The sequence below is a fragment of the Calonectris borealis genome, chromosome 5 (assembly GCF_964195595.1).
Source record: "Calonectris borealis chromosome 5, bCalBor7.hap1.2, whole genome shotgun sequence".
Taxonomy (NCBI): Eukaryota; Metazoa; Chordata; class Aves; order Procellariiformes; family Procellariidae; genus Calonectris; species Calonectris borealis.
This window is the reverse complement of record NC_134316.1, coordinates 18,366,081-18,386,316: the sequence shown is the minus strand read 5'-3', so window position 1 is coordinate 18,386,316 and position 20,236 is coordinate 18,366,081. Positions and strand designations below refer to the sequence as shown.

The following is a 20,236-nucleotide window of genomic DNA, read 5'->3' as shown; positions in this document are numbered from 1 at the left end:
TGCAACAGTCTGTTCTTCTTTTAGCTCCTTTTACTCACTGCTGAATTAGAAAGTTCCCTTCTCTTCCGAGATCAGAGCAGGTGGAACACAAAACTAATCATTCCCTCTGCTGCAGGACCAAAATCAGTCTACCTCTGTCAGAAAAATTATCTGTTCGGTAACATGATAACTACTTACGTTGTCTGGTTTAATTTGCAATTTGGCAGCTCAGGTCAGGTCTTTATTCACTTTAGGCTAACCGTAGGACGAGCTGACCTGAGAATATGGTTTCGTATCTCAAAGCAAAGTGCAAATACCACCAAATCAAGCACCCTTTTTTTTCAGACCCATATGAAAATACAAGTTTTTAACATTTTGAGACCCTGGGAGCAGTCCAGGTTTGGCCAGGGTGTCCCAACAGGTACAAAGTTTTCTTTAAAACTAGGGATAGGCTTCCTCAGGAACATCTGTGTCTGTGGTAGTGCCCATCTGTGCACTGCTGAAAGAGCCATGAAACCTTGAAGTCAGCCTTGACTGACTCCATGTGTGTTGAGTCATTGTAAGAAAGGGGGAGTTCTTTGGTTTGACTGCAATTCATACTACGTGACAAAATCTGCCTGAAAAATTGGCGGTGGTTGAACTCTCTGATACTTAGACTATGAACTGAATGGGTCAGATCCTCAGCTGATTTAAACTAACATTTGTCCCTCAAGTTGAAGGCAATCAACTTGTGGATCTGATTCATTACAAGGAATCAGGAAGGCAAGTTCACAGTCTTTGTCAATACACCTTTCTCCCAACAGACCTCTGAGTACAACTACAAGATAGAAATCTATGTTGAAGCAGGACTCATCTACAGCTACATACAGCTGTAGGTGGCCACAGATGGGTATCATGTCTAGCTTCTCATTATAGACAATGGGGACTTAGTCGATGGAGTTCAGTTGATTCATCTGGCTAGATGTAGGTGTCTGCTTTAGGGTGAGATGACTCATGACAAACTCTACTGATGATATTGATTAGTTCATCACTGGCTATAAAAGGAGTTTAGGGGTACTGGTTCAGATGTTCACATGCACAGTGTAGGCAGAGGTATTAGTAAGTGAATCCTCCCCAAAGGGACAATTATGATAGCATTGCGGCGTCTCGCTGAGCTTTTCCAAGTTCTGTGCAAACTTAAATAACAGCAACATATGCCTCCAAGAATATACCCTACAATATAAAAATATGTAACCTGCCCACTAAAAACACTAGTAGTAGTTAGTAAGAATAATATGCATTAAAAGAATTGAAAAAGAAGAGTTTGGAAACCCAACCCACCCCCCACAAACTGGCTGGCATTTTTTTGTGGCATTCATTTATCTGTGCACTAGAAAAAGTAAGAGGCAGGACTCATGGTGCGCTGTAAGCTCCCAACTCTGACTGCTCCTACGTTTGGAAGGCATGCACCAAGACCCACAAGAAGAGTTGGGCGCATAGCTGATTTATATAGAAGCACTTTAATCTTATGTAGAAAAAACTGCTTGTTATTTATCTTTCAGAAATACCTTTACTCAGACAAAATGTCAAAGGTATATTGTGTGGTAGGAGTAGAATGAGAATCTCTGCTTTTCGCTCTATCAAAAACACAAGTGACACTTGTGGAGTCATAAACAAGATGCAAACCTGCAATATGTGTGGTGTGTACTGGCAGTGGTGAGCCCAGAGCACCCAGCCTTATGCTACCTGGGAGCTGCCACTCTGTGGAAGAGAACTGATGGAAAAGCAAAAATAGAAGAGCAGTAGGCATTGGTTTATGAAGAAATACTGCGTGAGACAAACAGGCCAAACTTGAGCGGGGAAAAACTTGAGCTCAGTCCATGAGGGGGGAAGATCAGGCATGGAAAGGCTCTAAGCTTAAGTTGGAAGTTTGAAAGTAGGAAAACTGCTTTCTAAGGAGATTCAAGAAGAATGAACAGAGGAAAAAATTTCTTACTGCAACATTTTTAACTTGTGGACTACCTAAGGTTATAAAGCTTCATTTTTGGAGTATCTTTGAACTGCACAGGGAGCTCTGGAGTATATAGTTCAAAACCAGTTCTGTACTAGTGATGGAGTTGGCTAGGTGACCGGCCCTAAAACATCTGATTTAATACTTTCTGTTGCATATTTTTGCATGGCTAATGCATATTCTGCTTTTGGAAAAAGAGGATAGATAGGACATATATTCCATTGGAACATTTCTCTTCGTTAGCTTTTAGGATTAAGCTTGTCATCCCCTGTAGAATTGAGCAGCCGGATATTGCCTTGATGCACTCCTATATGGCACTGCAGTTGACAAAGGCATGGACAGGAAGCAATGTGTCTTCAGTGGGATAGCTGAGCTTGTGAAAAGGAAACTGGCCTCAAATACTTCAGCAGCCAGTGTAGAACTGATGCTAGAAGCTCCTAAAACTCTCAGAGCAATCCCACCACACTGCTCATTATCACATCTCACTTCTGAGAAGGAAAATAAAGCTATACATAACAGTTTTATTATGTTATCTTTAGGAAGAGGATATTTGTATTTAAGTTACTATTAATGAAGGCTGATGGACTAGAGATTATATCTTTTTCCTGGCTAGTGCCATTTCTACATTTGAATTAAAGAGCCAGTTTAAATTTTGCAAGGGGGACGAATTCCTCTGATCTGTAAAACAGATGTTTTTGAAGTGGATTCATGCTGCCTGCATGTATTAACTCTCTTAATTCAACTATTCCATAAATCAAACCTTGCTGAAATAGTATGGGATAGACAAGAGACAGCAAAATGCTAGTGAGTGGAAGGATGGTCACAAACTTTTCTTATGATCTTGAACAAATCTCAGTTAACCTTCCTTTCAGGTTTCCCAGCTGTAAAGTGAGGCTAAAATTGATATTTCCTGGGGACCTCCTGCTAGTTTTTTTGCAGTGTTTGTAAAATACTAGAGCAAAGTGCAGAGCATCATCACTGTCTGCTGGTTGTCAGAATATACATGGAGGGAAAAGAAATGTATGAATGTGTTAAAATAGGCTGTAATTTCTTTATGGAGGCTTGGGCAGAATTCCAGTTGCTTTAAATCATGTATTTAATTAATACCCATCTATTCATGCGCTGCATCCCAGCCAGGAGCTGATGTTGTATTTGCTTTGCTATAAACATAATAGGATGAGTTTGTGGCAGAAGAGAAGGCTTATTTTAAGCTTCTTATAGATATTTATGAAATAAATGTTTCCTGATCCTGCAGGGAAGAAGGGGAAATAAAGCAAGCAAGTCATATCTGGAGTAGGACAACACTGCCTTGAACAAGCAAGCTCAGTCCCAGTGTCACTGAGACCACTGGCAGGGTCAGAGCTAGATTTAACTCTGTCAGCTGCAAACACACCCCTCTGTGAGAGACCACAGATGGAGTTAGACAGGCAGGTCTGGGAGCTTGGCTCTGGCCCGGATTGAAAGTGGAGCTGAGGAAGCGGCAGTCCGCAGAGAACATCTCTGCTGCAGCTCCCGGATGGATGCTGGTTAATGCCCTGGTGCCTTTCACGGCACAGGGAGCACGTGGCTTGCAGGATGCTGACTAGCACCAACCTCTCAGGTGTCTTGGTTCACAGGCATTGTTTCGTGTATCTTTGTGCCTCCTGCTTCTGGTCATATTTGAGTTGCTGACAGCACCTATTATCCCCCTGGATGGACTGAGATACAGGGCATCTCAGGGCCATACTTGGTCTGACAGCTGTACATGTCTAAGTTCGTCCCTGTGCCTGCTGTGACATCCAAGGCCAGGAGAACCAGGGGAGGTTCAGATTCCTGCCCTCTCAGGCACCTGTCCTTGGCTCCATGTGTGGTCAGTGGAGAGAAGCTGTTGCGATGCCTACAAGGAGTAGGCACGATATACCGTGCCTGACCTGCCCTAGGCAGCACTGGCAGTTTGTGGCAACATATGGAGTCAGAGCTAGATCCTTGATGGTTTGCTTTGCTTTTCTCTTGTTGACACCTACAGCTCCTGCTGACTTCAGCTTTAGCTACAGACGTGGCTATTTAAGAATCAGGCTTCATATTCCCACAAGTGGATTAAAATGATGTCGAGGTTAAAATATGCAGGTTATGAGCATATAGCATATGGAGAATGAGTACTCCTTCCATTATTGCAGTCAGACATCCCTACTCTGAGTTTATTAATCAAAAAGAAACTGTATATCAGATTTTCATATTTAAGCCATATAAACAGCAGGGAGTCCAATAATAATTCTATGAAATCTTAAAGTTGAGAAAGGTTTATAACAAGGGCTGGTGGGCAGAGAAGCTAAATCAGTTTACAGAAATGAGATAGACAGCAATGAAAAATAATTGACTCAGTGTCTGCTTGTACATACAACCACTTCTCAGCCAATAAAAAAGAAATAGAGAGATTCTGTAGGAGTTCTTGAAAAGTGCCTTCTAACTTTCATTTCAGTTGACACTAGAAGTTGATGGCTGGGGACATGGAATTGTTTAGTTCCAAGTTGCTGTTTCCACTCTGCATTGATTGGTCAGTCCGTTGTCCGGTTGGTGATCTCTTTCGGTGATATTTTATAAAAAAAACCCAGCACTTTTTTTCCAGTGGATAGGAATTCATGTTGTGAAGTAGCAACTTTCTTGGATGCCCTAGCAGACACAACATGGATTGGTCATGAAAAAGAAGTGGTAGGGAAGAGAAAATTCTGCTGTTGGTGTTGCACCTCAGGAAATCAGAAGCACCTAATCCATGCCACTGGTCAGTAACTACTACATCATAAAGGAAAAGTTTTTAAAGATGGGAAAAAAGTGAGCCTAGCAAACTCTTTGGTACTTCGTCTTCCTTTACACTAGTTTTATGCAGAACGAACTATCTTGGCATCTGATATACTCAGGTCAAAAGGAGAATAGGGCTTTTCTCTGTGCATTTTCATGTCTCATTTGTGTCATCTTTTTTTGCTAGACAATATTAAATAGCTGTAATACTAAGCTGCTTGTATTAAGGTAAGATATATGACAGTAATGAATTGGATCCTTCACAGAGCTGAAGCTTTTACAAAGACATAAGCCAAGGCAATGACAAACAAAATGTCCATCCAGCTGTTAATGAAACAATAAAGTCCTTTTATAGTTTGGTTGAAGACCTAAGGCCGTGTCATTTAACAAAAGGCAGCCATAATAAAGCAAACAGAATTGGAAGCGTTAATCCAGCTTTCATTAAATAAATTGCCTATGTTGTGGCGTGTGCAGACTCTGTTAGAAATAGACTGGATTACAGCCCTGACAATCTCTCATCCTCCAACACTTTGTTTTAACTGGATCAACTCTCTGTTCACTAGATATATTACTGGGTTTATTTTAAAGCCACATTATTTTTTTTTAATCAGGGGCTAAGCTCATGTTTATTTGAGGCTTCAGAAGAATATCTTTCTTTGCCAGTGGAGAATCTGCGTCAGCTATGAATGACAAAAAAGGAAAGCTGACTCATGGCAAAGATTTGAAATAAGTCAGTGGGAACATTTGAGAAATAGGAATTTATGCCCTACCATGGAAGAGGATGTGGACTATGGGCCAAAAATGGCTAGGGCATAATTTTACCGAAGCTACATAAAGGGTAGCTTTAGTTCTTTGAGGTGAGGGAACAGTTCTCAAGTGAGACACACACGGCCCATGAAACCAACACATCCAAGTGCTCAGGTGAGGAAAACTGCCCACTGTCTGAGGGAGGATGTTCAGAATGAAAGCAACCTGGGCTTAGGTTAAGAAGAATGGTCAACTCTGAATGTTGGGAAGATAGGCCTATTACACAACTTGTTATTACGGGTTGTCCATGATGAATTTATGACATGTTGGTGGAAAGTGAAAGCATCTTTCAAATAAGAAAAGTTATCCTTGCGGTTCTTTGCGGTTTATGCAGCAAAGCTTCAGTTTGGATTCTATTTTAAGTAGTAATTATTTATAATGATGACTGTTAACATGCATGCTTTTTTGTCTTCAGAGATCCCAAAGAACTCTTACAGATTACATGTAAGATCATTTTGTTGACTTTGTTGGTAGGAATGTTTCAAGCACAGGAAATCTTGAGCCCATGAGGATCTGCTCCTGTAGCACCTGCGGCACACCAAGTCCAAAAACTAGTCTAAGTCCAATGTGAAAGGCTTTTTGTTTTCTTAGCTAGACACCATGGCTGGAAAGATGCTTCCTCTTAGATCCTAGCTCTTGGGAGACTGTTTTAATTAGGAACACATAGTGCGATGTTTTGCCTTCTGAAGGAACATAAACATGGAAGTCCTCAGTCCTAAAAACCACTGTCTCAAATTCTATTTTCTGCTCTTTGGTCCCACACATAGAGCGAACCTAAGAGAATAAATACCCCTAATGCATGTAGACAACTTTGCTGCTAATATTGCAAACCTGAATTGCAGTCTTGATGGCAGTGTCAAATCAGAGGACTGAGCTGGCAGCCTTTGCACTCTCCAAGGATTGTCACTTGTCTGTGATCCATGAAGTTTAAGGTTCTCTTTCTCCAGTTAAAAAAGAATGGAGCTGACTAAAAATTTTCAAGCTCATATTTTGGGCTTGAAGCAAGTTTACTTACTTTTTAAGTGAACTAGCTTTCCCTTTTTCAGCATTTTTTCTTTGCTGATGCTTTCGAGCTTTAACTTTCCAGATAACGTAAACTAAAGTCTGCAAAGGACATGCTGGGTGAGAAGCTGTCACTGTTGTGTGGGAACGTGTCTTTGTGGTGAGTTTATTGGGACCACTCTGTGTTTCTCTTTGCTCAGGGAAGCCGTACGGTGCAGATGACTTCCTCCCCGTGCTCATGTATGTGTTGGCCCGCAGCAACTTGACTGAAGTCCTTCTGAATGTGGAGTATGTGATGGAGCTCATGGACCCTGCTCTGCAGCTAGGGGAAGGTAGAGTACAGTGTTTGCTCCTGGGATATTCCCTTTGGAAATCATTAGTTACCTTGCTTCAGTGTTTGTGAAAATGGGGCAGCAAGGCTCTGGCTAGGCTTTGTGGATAAGCTTTGGCCAAGCTTTTCAAATCTGAGGCTCTAAAATTATTGTCAAACACTTTTAACTGTTTTTAGCAATGCAGTGCCCTTAGACACCAGCTAGAAAGGCAGGGACCCAGCACAAATGAGAACTGAGTTGCTGCATTAATAACCTCAACAGAGACATCTAGTGTTCCTTGGCCCAAAGGCTGAAAAGTTAAAACGTCTTTGCCTAAAATTAAACTGCTGCTGCAATCCACTGTGCGGAAAGTTTTATTTATTCCAATGAGAAAAGAGCACATTTCTTAAACTGCATTGCATGCCTGGGGCCATACATCATTCTCATGGTCACTCTACTCCTAAATTTGAGTGACCCCTTTGACAGTGTTCTCTGGCTGAGTATCATAGAGAGGCAGAGAAAGGAAGGTTGGTTTAGAGAGGAATAGTGGGTTTGGATGTGAATAAACACCTCTGCTATTAGAGGGATAAATACCCCAGGGAACTGTATTTAGTTCCCCAAGGAACTAGTTTCTTAAATACAGCTTGGGAAGCAAATGCTTCTAAGAGTGACAGGGTTACACACTCTGAAGTAGGAACACAGATAATTTTTCACCAAGTAGTCACTAAACCAATAAAACAGGTTTTATTTTAGACTTTGTTTTGGTAACTACTGAGGTTCTAGAAAGGAGTCCTGGATGAACAACAGCTAACATTTTATTTATATTAAATGGAGGTATAAGTCTGTAACTAAGAGCATGTCATCCCAGCACACTGCAGAGGTGGGCAAACGTACTAGCAAAATGAGCAGTAGCATTGCGATCGTATTAGTGAGGGGTTTCTGCACAGGGTAATTTTCCTGCTGAAAAGAATTGTTAGTAGAAAAAATGTGAGCCTAAGTACAGCATTTTGCTAACATAACTAAGCTGGTTTTGGTGACTATGCTGTGCACAGGTTCTTCATTTCAAAAGGGCACACTACCAGGCTGGTTACTGAAGTCAGCTGGGTTGGGGAGCTCAGGGTATTGAAGGCAAAGCTGGCTGGAATTTCTCTTAAGTCAAAGATGTAAAGACTGTCTGAAATGTGCACTCCAGTCAAAGGGGAAAAATTTTGTGAGGGAGTTCCAGATCAAACTGGATGAACAATCACATCAGAAAGGAGGCTGGGAGTAACTGAAGACACAGGGAAAGGAAAAAAAAGAACATCTCAGTGAAGACAGCTCTGAGATCGCAAAACACAAGGCTAAAACAGGAACTGGCAAAAGTCAACTTGAGTTAGGCCTTTCAAAGTTAAAATGGCAAAAGGTGATTCAGGCACAGAAATAAAAGGAAAAAAAGGAAAGCAGAAGTGAGAAAACTGTGAAAATACGTCAGGTTAATACACAAAATCATTTAAATCTGGCCTCCAAATTAAAAATATACTTTGAATGGATTTTATAACAACAGTGATGTTGACTACTGGGGCAAAGGCAAGGACAGATGATGGGGAATGACTGTGTGGAAATTAAGATACTGGAAAGTGGAAGAAAAATTAATTCTTAAAGAATATATAATGAATTCCTGTTGTGGGGGACTGGGAGATCTTCCTGCCTGAACTCTGAGGGAAGGGATACACCGGGTCACAGGTCCCATCACAGGGATCCCTGATGCTGCCAGAGCAGGAGAAGTACTGACTGACAAACAAGGGAGGTAGTAACTATCTTTAAGAGGGGAAACGTGGCACTTGCAGGCTTGTTAGCCTGTTCTCAGCAGCACTTTGTGGGAGACAGTAAAGAAAAAGAGTATTTTCAGTGTATGCAGACCTACGTAGCTATGGGACATTCCTCATCGGATCCACCTGAGTATGGAAAGTCAAATAGCAATGTCTTGGTCTCTCCTCTCCTACACCAAACTTTAATGGTGCTCTGAAAATACTGCTCTTAAATAAAATGCTGTCTTAGCCACCACGTACGCAACCAGCCACAATGACTGTGGAGCTCATCAGAGCCTGCGGAAGGGCTACGAAACCCCAGGCGGGCTGGGTGCGAGCTTCGGGTGATGTGGAAGTGCCATCTAGAGGCAACTGCAATTATTGTGAAACTGATTAAAAACAGGGAGCTCCGCCCAGCTGACGGGCAATTTTTATTTCGCCCTGTTTTCCTGGCACCCGGGGCGAGGGGAGCAGCAGCAGGGGATCGCGCAGAGCCCGGGGCACTGGGGCTCGCAGGCGACGCCGGCCCCCGCCGAGGCCCGGCCTCTCGCCCCGCTTCGGGCCAGGCGTGCTCTCGCCTGGCGGCCCAGGGGCCGCGTCCCCATCCCCGCTGCCTCTGCGGCACTGCGCTGCTGCTCAAGCAGCTCTGCAGGCTGACTCCTTCCCTCTGTTCAGAGGAGACCCTGGCCTGAGCCTCTCGCTCGTCAGTAGAGCTGAGCCTGGGAGGCAGTTGGGAAAACGAGCACTTCTAATTAACCCGGCACTGGGACCGTGCCCTGGCACGGGGCAGCCCCGCAAGCAAAGCAGCAGCTTCCTCGTATTCAACTCTGTCCTCTGAACAGGGCTTATCTTCATCGCTGTTGATGAAGCCTGTTCTTATCATGGCCCAGCTGCTTCCCTGGCTGCTGCAGTTGGTTATTTATTACCTGCTGCAGCCAACACTACGGCAGTCAGGGATTTTCTGAGGGAAAAGGACTGGCTGCAGGCTTTTACCGCTTTGTCCCATGTTTTTCTGCTTTACCAAGATTTATCCCACAATGCAGAACAGTCCAGGAATTACTCTCAGCCAAACATCTGGGCTCCCTGTCTAGTTGATAGAAATGGAGGGAGTCCAGGGTAACTTGTCCTTGCAGGTCTGAGACATCCTTCAGCGGTGCTGAGCCCACAGGGGACCCAGGCTTTAAACAGTTCAGCAGTGTAGCAAGAGTTGGAGGTGCTGAATCCAGGCCTTGTACTTTTCCTACAGAGTATACTAGGATTGCTACTATTTCTCTGCATTATGGTGACTGCTCGGGAGCCCAGATTACAGACCTGTTGCACTGGCCCCGTTAAACACAACAAAAAGGTGGCCATGCCCCAAAGGATAAACCATCTGTGGTCAAAGACGTTGGTTTGGGTTTGTTTGTGAAAGCAGCTTTTGTAGTAGTTTAACTTTGGTCTGTGTTTCCTCCTAGGGCATCTACAGCCTCAGCAATCTGGGCAGTGACATTGCTGTGAAGCAGAAGGGGGTGGAGGACACTGGTCGTTAGGTCTCCTTTCCCTTGGGTTACCATCAGACACCCCTGCACTCCCTGCAGCCAGGCACAGACAGTGCAAGTGTTAGACAGCTGCCACTGCACAGGCACAAGCAGGCAGGATGGAAGTGGAAATGAATGGCCCGTGCTGGTGTGATGTTCATACAAGACCTTCTCCTTTCACAGGCTCCTATTATTTAACCACCACCTATGGGGCCCTGGAGCACATCAAGAACTACGACAAAATCACCGTCACGCGGCAGCTGAGCATGGAGGTGCAGGACTCCATTCACCGCTGGGAGCGACGGAGGACGCTAAACAAGGCCCGGGCTTCCCGCTCGTCAGTGCAGGTAGCTGACATTATTTTCTAGGGGAAAAGCCTGGAAGACGAACATGCTCTCTCCATATTTACTAATTTTTAATATGATAATTATTTTAAAACAAAATTAACCCAAATCACTATTAACAACCAAGAGTTGTTACATACGGTGCAAAATTTCCAAATCTTGAAAAAACACACCTCATTTGAAATATATTTACTTACAAAATGCATTTTGAAGTCTTGAAGTACCCTCATAGCAATATAATTTTAAATATGACTGCAGAGTGATTTCATTGTTTATTCTCGAAGGGGGCGTGCTAGGAGCTTTTGAATCTGGAGACCTGCGGCGGGGAGGCAGGGAGCCCCTCTTCTCCACCACCCTTAAGGCCTGGGGAAATCATGGGCTAAGCTGAGGAGATGTGAGCAGGCTACGCAGGGGCGGTTCCTAGATGGCATAAAGCTGTAGGAGGACCTGAGACATCCCAAGGGCCAGTCAGACAAGCATCTTCCAGAGCCTGACTTCTCCTGGCCGGCAGCAAGGAAGACCCAACAACGTCTGGTTAACTTTGAAGCCCACGCTGTGTATGGCCCGGCGAAGACCTCCCCATGCACCACTGGGAGAGGGTCCCAGGAGGGGTGGGTGCTCTGGGCCTCCAGCCATGGTGAGGCTGAGTGCAGGACCAGGCAGTCGGGATGCCCAGCCAGCCCCATGTCCTGTGATCAAATTGTCACCACAGGGAGGCAGCAAAGGCCACGTCTCAGGTTCTGTAAAGCCTTCACAGTGCAAAACTGAAAATTGTGAATGCCGAGGGGAAAGCCAGGGGAAAGTCTCCTGAGGGGGAGACACAGTCCATAGAGCCCTGTGAAAGCATGGAGTTGAATATGCTTCCCATATTGCAGTCAAAACAGTCCCTGATGATCTCAGAACTTGTGAATGGTGGATGGGATACACCAAATATCCATCCAGGCCCAAGTGCTGCTCTGGCAGTAGCTCATAGCAAGTACCTATAGCTAAGCATTATAGCTGAGCGAGCAAATGCCACATTTCCGCAGAAGATTCCCACCACCTCCCGCAGCGTAAGGGCTGTTTTCCATTCCTTTGAATGAGGGGTAATATCAGAGACATGCAAGCCCATCCTGGCAGAGGTAAACACCTTGCTGATGTGTTCAGCAGGCCCCTGCACATCCCTCTGGCTGCCTTAATCATCTGCAGTGATAATCCATAAATGCAGTTTGGAAACCCATAGTCCATATATTTGGGAAATCTCACTTCTGCTGGGGAACCTGAGTATTTTCTGACCAAAATGGCTGGGAATTTTTTTGAACTTCACAGATACAAACTAAACACGCAGGTTCCACTGTGACCAAAAGCTCTCTAGATTCTGTTCCTCATGAGTTTGGCAAGAGGAAAGTCGTCCCAACAGTGGTTACTACCTGAAACAGGATACAAGTAAATCAGCCTCCTCAGCATAACTACTTCTTCTGTTTCCGTACTGATGGAAGGAAGTTTGGAGGACACACTCTCAAGGTGCTCTTTGGGTGATGGTGGAGTTACAAGGGTCACCCCACTGCCAACCCTTTCCTGTTTCTGTGAGACGGAGTTTTCGGGCCAGATCTCTGAGGCTTTTGGCTTGTTATTCTGGTCTGTTACTTCTCTGCATCCTATTTCTTCAGGAGCTGTAGAAAGGTGGGAGAAAGAACTGTTGCAGACTGCTTATTAATGATATTCACCAAAACCAGAAAAAAGCTTTCATTTATGTGTCTTTACAGGGCTAATTATTTGGTTAAGTGTTTGTTAGTTTAAGTATTTGCTGATTCAGAGCTTGTTCGTCAGAGGGGAGAAAGGAGAGAATAACTGGGGCATTGGAGGATGACTGGAGGATATTTGGGAGCTTTTAGGAGCTCTCGGCAGCTAGAGCTTTGGGCTGAATTCTGCCTCTGTCGGTCCCAAGTCACTGTGTTAACTGCAAGATCTATCCTCATGTTTCTCTTCAGGATTTCATCTCTGTCTTCTTTCTGGAAATCGGTGCTCAGTCAAGGACACTTGCTTCCCGGAACGACACCACGGCTGAGCAGCTGAGCCAGCAGTGTGCCGAAAAGTTTGAAGTCTCCCATCCCAAGGACTATGGACTCTTTGTTTATGTTGATGACCAGTGGCTGCAGCTGGACAAAGATGCCCTTCCTCACCATATTAAAGCATCCCTGCTGAAGAGCGAAACCAAGAAAGATTTCCATTTTATTTATAAACCAATAGACCATAAATACCCACCAGTTCCAATTGTCAAAGAGTCAGACTTTCCCTAAGGGCCATGCTGCTCTTTTGCTGTGTTTACTGTCATCCTGGAAGGGCTGGATAGTTTATCTCATGAGATCCTCTGGTATCTGCAGACCTCAGAAGGTCTCTGGAGCATGGCCTTCAATGCAGGGCAGATGTGCTAATTGTAGATGCTGTCTGAATACAGGGCATTTCTCCGCAGAGTTCATTTGCAGAAATAAAAGGAGCATTCAGGAGAACATTCATCCTTTGGAAAACTTGAAGTATCAAACCTCAGAACCTCCTGCTGGCAACCAGCTGATGTCGCAGAATGTAAATGGACAGTGGAGAAAATCCAGAGATCCTGCAGAAAAATGAACATTTACTCCATAATAAATGATGGCAGGTGTGAATCACCTCTGTGCACAAGGCCTGTGAAAGGTCTGCACACACCTCAATGCTATCTGGAGGTAAGACTGCATTTACGCATTACAGTATCTGTTTACCCAGTTTGAATAAACTGAGTCTTGTGTGATGTATTCAGTGGCATAGGGTTGCCACCTGTAGCAGAACTCCATCTCTGTCTTGCTGTCTACAACATGCCATTGCCTTTGAAATCAATGTGTTTACAGACCATGCAAGATGATCCTGTACCTTCACTAAGAATACATTTTCTGCCATCTATTTGTCACTGAAATCAGGTAGCATAGGCATTTTCATCGATGTATTTTTCTTAAAGATTGAAAATCTTCACCATCAGTTTTAATCACATTGGTTGTATGATACTGTCTGGTTAATTGTATATTTATTTCCATGTGTGATATGGTGCAATTATTTTAAAATAAGCATTTGTAAAGAACTTAATAATTTGCCCAATGTAGCAAACCAGATTAAAATTTGAAAGTCAAAAAGAGCTAGAATTAAATACCTATCCCCTTTTACCCGGATGTTATTTTCTCTAGTGTTTTTACATCTATAAGTCCCACCAGGTTATTACTTTAATAAATTCAGGCTGTTGCAGATAGAACTTGCTAATTCTCCTTTCTACCTGTGCTTTCAGTCATTCAGTCATTGCAGACTTAAATTTCCCTGCAAACCTAAATTCCCACAAAATAAATTGAACCAATGCAAAAATGCATTTCATGAAATTTGAAAACAATTTTTCAGGATTGGATAATGGAAGCGGGAGCCTTAATTGCAAGACAGACTCATGTCTTCTGGGTGCCTTCATTCAGGCAAGATCCCCACTGCGAACACAAGATACTGGGTTGTCTGCATGCAGGAGGCAAGTAACCTCCACTGCAGCCACACAAACTTGGGATCAGGCCTAGCAAAGCTCTGATTAGAAAGAAAGGGTGTTTTACTATGGGTTTTGCTCAAAGCTGCTATTGTTTCCTCCCATTAACATTAAAAAAAGAATTGGGACATGTTTGGCCAAGTTGCCCAAGGTCCCTGCCTTACTCCTGAAACTCCGAAGGTAAAATGGTATCGCATGCAGCTGGTCACTCTCTCAGTCTCTGGGGCTTGAAATGTCTGTGTCTATGTGCCCCAGCTGTAGCGTGCACTGGCCAAATCTGCATGCAGGTAGCAAACCAGTGCTGTGCATCTGCCGGCTTGGGCTGCGTGCGTGCCCTGTCAGGAAGGGACAACAACCAAGAATGAGGAACAGTGAATAACAGCAATCTTGGTTTTGAGGCCATCATGTGCAGAGCTTGTAGTGTATGACACCGGCACTGAGCTGACTCCAAACATGTGGTTATTTCTGCTCATGTGCACCACCGCCGTGCCTCTGGGCAGCCCACCTGCGGGATGCCAGAGCTAAACCCCTCCCTCGCACTGCCATTAGCCTCCTGCGGGGCAGCGTGCTCCAGCTGGGGGCCTGTGCTGCTCTCAGGGTGGCGCTCGGGACGCCATGACCAAACCTGAGATACAGGTTTCCAGTACCGATCTGACGGAGGAGATGCTGCTCTCAGGGCCCTGAGGGCACTCACAAGCGTTGCTGCTTCCAGTGCCTCCCCAGGGCTACTCCACCTGGCCCGTGGCCCAGGACCCCATTTCAGCCTCCCAGGGCTGTCAGCCCCTGCCCCAGTAATGCTGCAGCAGGGCTGGTCTCCAGGTCCCCACAGCTATGTCCCAGCCTGGCCTCAGCCTGTCCCCATCCCCAGGGAGGTGCCCAGGACTGGGGCTGCCCCTGGTGCTCCCCGTTGTCCCGCTCCTGGCTGTGGCAGTGGGACAGGCCCCCAGGGAGCCCCCATGGCCCCGGGAGCTGCTGGTGTCTCTGCCCCAACAGCAGCTTCCCCGCGCCCGTCCTGCAGGCTGCAGCAAGGACCTCAGCTCTTGCCCTTCTGCCGCGCTGCCCTGGGCGTCGTGTGCCGATGGCTCGGCAGCAGGCCCCCCCCAGGGGCTGGGTACAGGGTGTGAGGCCTCAGCCTGCCCGGCTCCTCGGCCCACCGCCACCCCTGTGTGTTAGGCGAGCTCATGGCAGTTTCCCCCTCTGGTGGGAGCACCACCAGTAAATCCCTGACATGCAGCACAGGGAGGCTGGTTGTCCTGTTTCCACCATAGGTATCATCACTGATCTCCATATGACCTGCTCCGTGTTGGCCATACTGAGGACGATCTCGACTGTCACCCCTGGGGCTGAGGCAGCAGGGGGTCCAACCTCTGGGCAGCACCACGTATGAACCTTCCTTTTTTCTCAAACCTTCCTCTGTTTTGCACCCACTCTCCCAAAGGAGACACCCCCCCCGGCTCTCGCCTCCCTTCCCCACCCAAACCACGGGCCCAGACCAGCTCTCTGGCCCACCTCCCACCAGCCTCCTCACGCCCCTCGGTAGGACTCCAAGCCGTGCACCCACCTCGCCTCCCGCCATCTGTGCACAGGCACCACACTGCACGGGGCCCACGTACGGTGGGACTGGGGGTCCCCAGCACCAGACCCAGAGATGGGGGGGGTCTGACCAGCGGCTTAGTTTTGCTGTGGCTGCTGCAAGTTATTTTAAGCCCCAGGAGCAAAGATGTATATGTCTGCCAAAGTCCTTGGCCTGATCAGGTTATCTTTATACTGTAACATTCACAGTTACTGACCCTAAATTAATCTGATGGGGATGAAGCTAAAGTAGAAACATGCAAGGAAGGAAGTTAGGACTGATCTTCTGCTGGATATTTCCTGATCTTCTGCCGGAGAACAACCGGACTTTGCACAGGCCAGGGTCAAGCAACAGATCGATGAAGCGAAGCGCTCCGGCACCTCGCAATGTCCTGGGACGTCTGAATCAGCAGCTGGACCTCGGGGGAAGGGGGAGCCACGGATTATACGGCTGGTCAGTGGAGTCCATGGAAACCGCGACAGTGCTAAATCACTGCAATCCAAACGGGCTCAGACTAAAACTTACCAAAGCCTAGTCCCAAAATCAGACCTGCAGATCCCAGTTTTCAAAATGCAAGGAGTGCCAGCTGAATTTCTGTGGGCTTTTACAAAGGCTCTCAAATTGCACTTGCAACATTTTCCTCTGGCATAGCAACTGCAAAGCTCTAATTTGATTTGCAAAGGTTGCCAAGGCTCTCCCGAACTCAGAGATTATGCGAGTTACTGTGCCTGGCGGCGAGCTGCCTGGCAGGAAAGCCCTGTGCTGGGGCTCGGTGCAGAGCGGGGCTTGCTCAGAGGCCGTGGGGCACCTGGCCTGTTTGGTCACATTACATAAACCACCAGTAACAACTTTGCTAAACATACATCTCTCGGGTACAGGGGTGACCTCCAGGGCCCGACCACAGCTGTCCCTTGTCAGGGAAGGCAAGCTGGGAGATGACCCGAATGACGGGACCCTGGAGGACCCAGGACAGAGACAGCTGCCACCTCTCCAAGCTCACAGCTCAGCGGTGGGACTCAGGCTCTGCCTGCGCCAGGGTCATGCAGAAACAGCCTGTCTGGAACAAACGTGCTGTTGTTTTGATGACCCTGGCAAAGCTCTGAGTCCCCAGCGTGGAGTCTGCTGGAGCCGTTCAGCATGTCCCTCCCTCTGGACCCTGGTGCCCAGAGTCCTGCGCTGCTTTGGGCTGGTATCTGACATTTTGGGTGGTGAGAAAAAAGATGTCAAATATGGGAATGAAATGGGCATTTTTAAATGCTCCGTGGGATTTTATTCATTTGCTTTGCCATGGGGTTTCCTCATGCTGCAGCCCAGGCGAGGAGGAAGCAGTCCAGTCGGGTGATCTGTGGCCTCTTCTGGTTAGTCAAGATGGTCACGCGGTGACTCATGCTCTGGCCCTCACATGAGCCATCAGCAGACAGGAGTGTTTCAGGAGACTTTGACCAAGTAGGGTTGTGCAATCCAGCCAAGCACTCATTTGCAGAGAAACCTTGTGCAACGATCGCTCATTTACTCACAAGGAAAGGGTCCCAGTAAGAGAGAGAGGAAGAGGCAGACCTGCTGAACCCAGCAACTTCTGCAAACCAAAACCAAAAAGCTCGTGTGGCCACTGTGTGCAGAGCTGATTTAATGCCACTCTGCAGTGGCAAATTGATATAATGTGATATAATCTGTCAGTAATTCACTGAAAAAATTACATCGGCAGGTCATGTTTAACCTAAAATAAAAGCCATTGAAATCAAAGGCAGTTTTCCTGCTGAATTCAAGAGCTTTTGGGCCTCATCATGCATCAGTCACCAACTGGACTTTTGAAACCCGGCACCAGACTGGCTTTTTTCCACAGGCTTGTGGAGTGATTCAGGCTGGCAGGGAACCCTGGAGGTCGCCAGTCCAACCCCTGCTCAAGCGGGGCTGCCTCCCAAGGTTGCGCAGGGCCTCATCCTTTCAGTGCTGCCGGTCTCCGGGGCTGGAGATCACACAGCCTCGCTGGGGCCCTGGTCAACCCCTTGCACTGTGAAAAACAGTTTCCTCCTCTCCAGGTGGTGCGAAGACCCTGCCTGTCCCACCAGAGTCCCTCCTTGGATGGGTGTTACTACTGTGGGGTACTGGGGCCAGCTCTGCCTGCGGTACATGGGATTACAGGCTTGTAATATTTCTGTTGTCTCCTGCCTCTTTTGGGGTATTGTGTCCCTAGGAAGGAAGCGGCCTCTGATTCAGAATTGCCTGAGCTCTTGGCACAAAATGCTGCTTAGTCAGGACTTCAGCTTAAGTGTCCTTTCCCTCTGCTGCTCCTCCATCCCTGGTCTCACAGGGCAGAGGCTGAGCACAGGAACAAGAGGCCTTCAGCCTCCCGCCCCAAGACGGGCATGGCTGCTCAGCACTTACCTTAAGCCGTCCTGGTGGGAGAAGATGCAACTTGGTTTGGACAGAGCCAAAATACTACTACTTACTGGAGTCTCTAAAAAAGTGTATTATCTCCAACTCCAGGTGAACTGCTTTCTGCTTTATTGCTCGTCGAGAAGGGAGGGTGGTTACACGCGCTCTGAACAAAACTGTGTCCATGTAAGTTTGCATTATATAGAAACAGTCAGCATACAGTGTACTATGGAGGCTGATTATGCCCCCTGCCCTCCAGGTCCTCTCAAAGGAAAGGCGGTGAGCTGCTGCGTGCAGCAGGATGTTGGGTGGAAACACACGGCAGATTTGGCACGGAACGGCTGGGAAAAGGGCCTTGCACTCTGCCTCTAGCAATGAGGAGGAGGAGGACAGGAAGCCCTGCCTGGTGCGAATGGCACTCTTCCCAGGGGTTACGGATATACACAACTGCTCTGCTCAGGAAAAGTTTTTGTAAATAACACAGCCTCAACTTTGCCCTGTTCTGCCTGGTGATGATAATCTGCTGGGAACCTGACAGTTTTCCATATTTTGCAGAATTGATGCCTGCACCCCGGCATTCTAAGAATGGCAGCCTGAGCAGCTGCGTGCCTGCAGGAAGAGTGAGGGGGTCTGCACTTGCCCAATACCCTGCAAGATACTCTGGCCTAAGACTGACCTTGCACAATCCTGAAATGATTTTCTCATCAGGTTCTATTTACCATCCCAAAATAAGCAGCCTGCCATGCAGGCACTGAGCCTGGGTGATGCTAATGGGAGGCCTTAAAACAAATGTATTGATCAGTGCAGGTGAAGGTGGTTGGTTTTTTCTTCTGCAGGGCTGTTCCCTGAGTGACTGCAAAGGAAATGGGTCTCTGGATACAAACTGGAAATTCCATAGCACATTAATGCTTTTTGGAGGGCATGGATAAGAACCTGCTGCACCTCAGGCATATTGTGGTGCAGTGACATCTTCAGCAGATTGCCTTTCTTTATTTCAGCACATCCATGAGGGAAGGGGTAAGAACACCATTGGGAGCATTTAGGATGGTGAAGCTCCGGAAATCACTCTTGCAGAAGGAAAACGGACAGAACAAAATGCCACTCTTTCACATTTCAGCTTTGCATCCTCAGAGCTACAAGGGGCTGCAGGAGGGCCAGGGCACATTATGGCAGCGAGGTGCAAGTGCCACCTGGGTGTTAGTAATGTGTGAAAACAAAAATGAGTGCTAGCAGCTGATTCTTCATCTGATGATTACTTTTTGAGGCCTACTTAGTATGGCTGTAAAGTGATGCTATCTGTGAAGAGTCTGGAGGGCGGTTTTTTCCCCCTCTGCATTCTAGATACGAAAATCCAAAAGCCCCAAAGCCTCTTCTGAATGCTTCAGAAGAAAATGGGTATTTCTAAAGGGCCAAAAAAATTGTTAAAACTATGAACTAATGATGCTAAGTGCTTGAGAAGCAGGCTGGATTTCTAGGGCAGAGAACAACTCTAAAAGCAGAGGCGTGTAAAACTTAGCAGATTTAATGTATATATTCAAACAGGGCTTTGAAGAAGTCATTTTTCCTGTTCTTTCAAAGTGACTGGGGGCTCTTGGTACACTCTTTCGTGGTAGCAGCCAGACTGCCTAAAAGCTGTCCGGTGTGGCCAACCCTGCCTCCTGCCATCAGGGAAACACCTGCAACACATTCAGGCACTCAAGAATTTCATCACTGCCTTATATTTAGATTTCTGCTAAAAAAAAACAGCTTTACAGCTGAAAAGAAACAAGAAGCAACTCAAAAGCAGCACATATCTGAACTTTCAGAAGCCCCAAGGTGCAAACTTTCACTTCTTAATTCAGTAAAGCCTAGTTCCACATACTTTTACCTTTTCCCATTCATCTTCACACTAGCTGTCCTCTGGGATTTCTCTCTCTCACTCAGCACGCAGCTGAAAGTGCTAATGCTTCTGGCTTTATCTGGCTCTTCTTTATATAAAAGTAGTTTCAGTTATACCCCCTATAACTCTTCTCCTCTGAGTGGAGTTACCTAGAACTCTCTCCATCCTGGAAAGGCTGGTTTATTTTTTGCCAAAGTTTGTTCTTTTGCTGTGGAGATGAGGTAATTTTTTACATCTTAACACACTTTGGAAAGAACCCTGAAATATTTCTGTATCCTGTCACCATGTGTAAAAAGGTATGGACAACTTGAAACTATTTTGAATCACCTCATAACCTCTAATTTTCCCCCTGCTTGTCATTTACTGAGTC

General features: G+C 46.3%; 2 protein-coding genes across 2 annotated transcripts in view; one reads left to right on the top strand and one right to left on the bottom strand.

The window, feature by feature from the left end:
• The window catches only part of RIN3 (Ras and Rab interactor 3), a 69,948-nt gene extending 56,301 nt beyond the window's left edge, over positions 1–13,647 (top strand). Inside the window, exons 8-10 of the mRNA XM_075151205.1 lie at positions 6,754–6,885; positions 10,352–10,515; positions 12,483–13,647. Coding sequence (XP_075007306.1) covers positions 6,754–6,885; positions 10,352–10,515; positions 12,483–12,791 — 605 coding nt within the window. The 3' untranslated portion in view covers positions 12,792–13,647. The remainder of the gene's footprint in view (positions 1–6,753; positions 6,886–10,351; positions 10,516–12,482) is intronic.
• The window catches only part of NDUFB1 (NADH:ubiquinone oxidoreductase subunit B1), a 449,978-nt gene that overhangs the window by 252,717 nt on the left and 177,025 nt on the right, over positions 1–20,236 (bottom strand). The gene's annotated exons all lie outside the window — the stretch shown is intronic.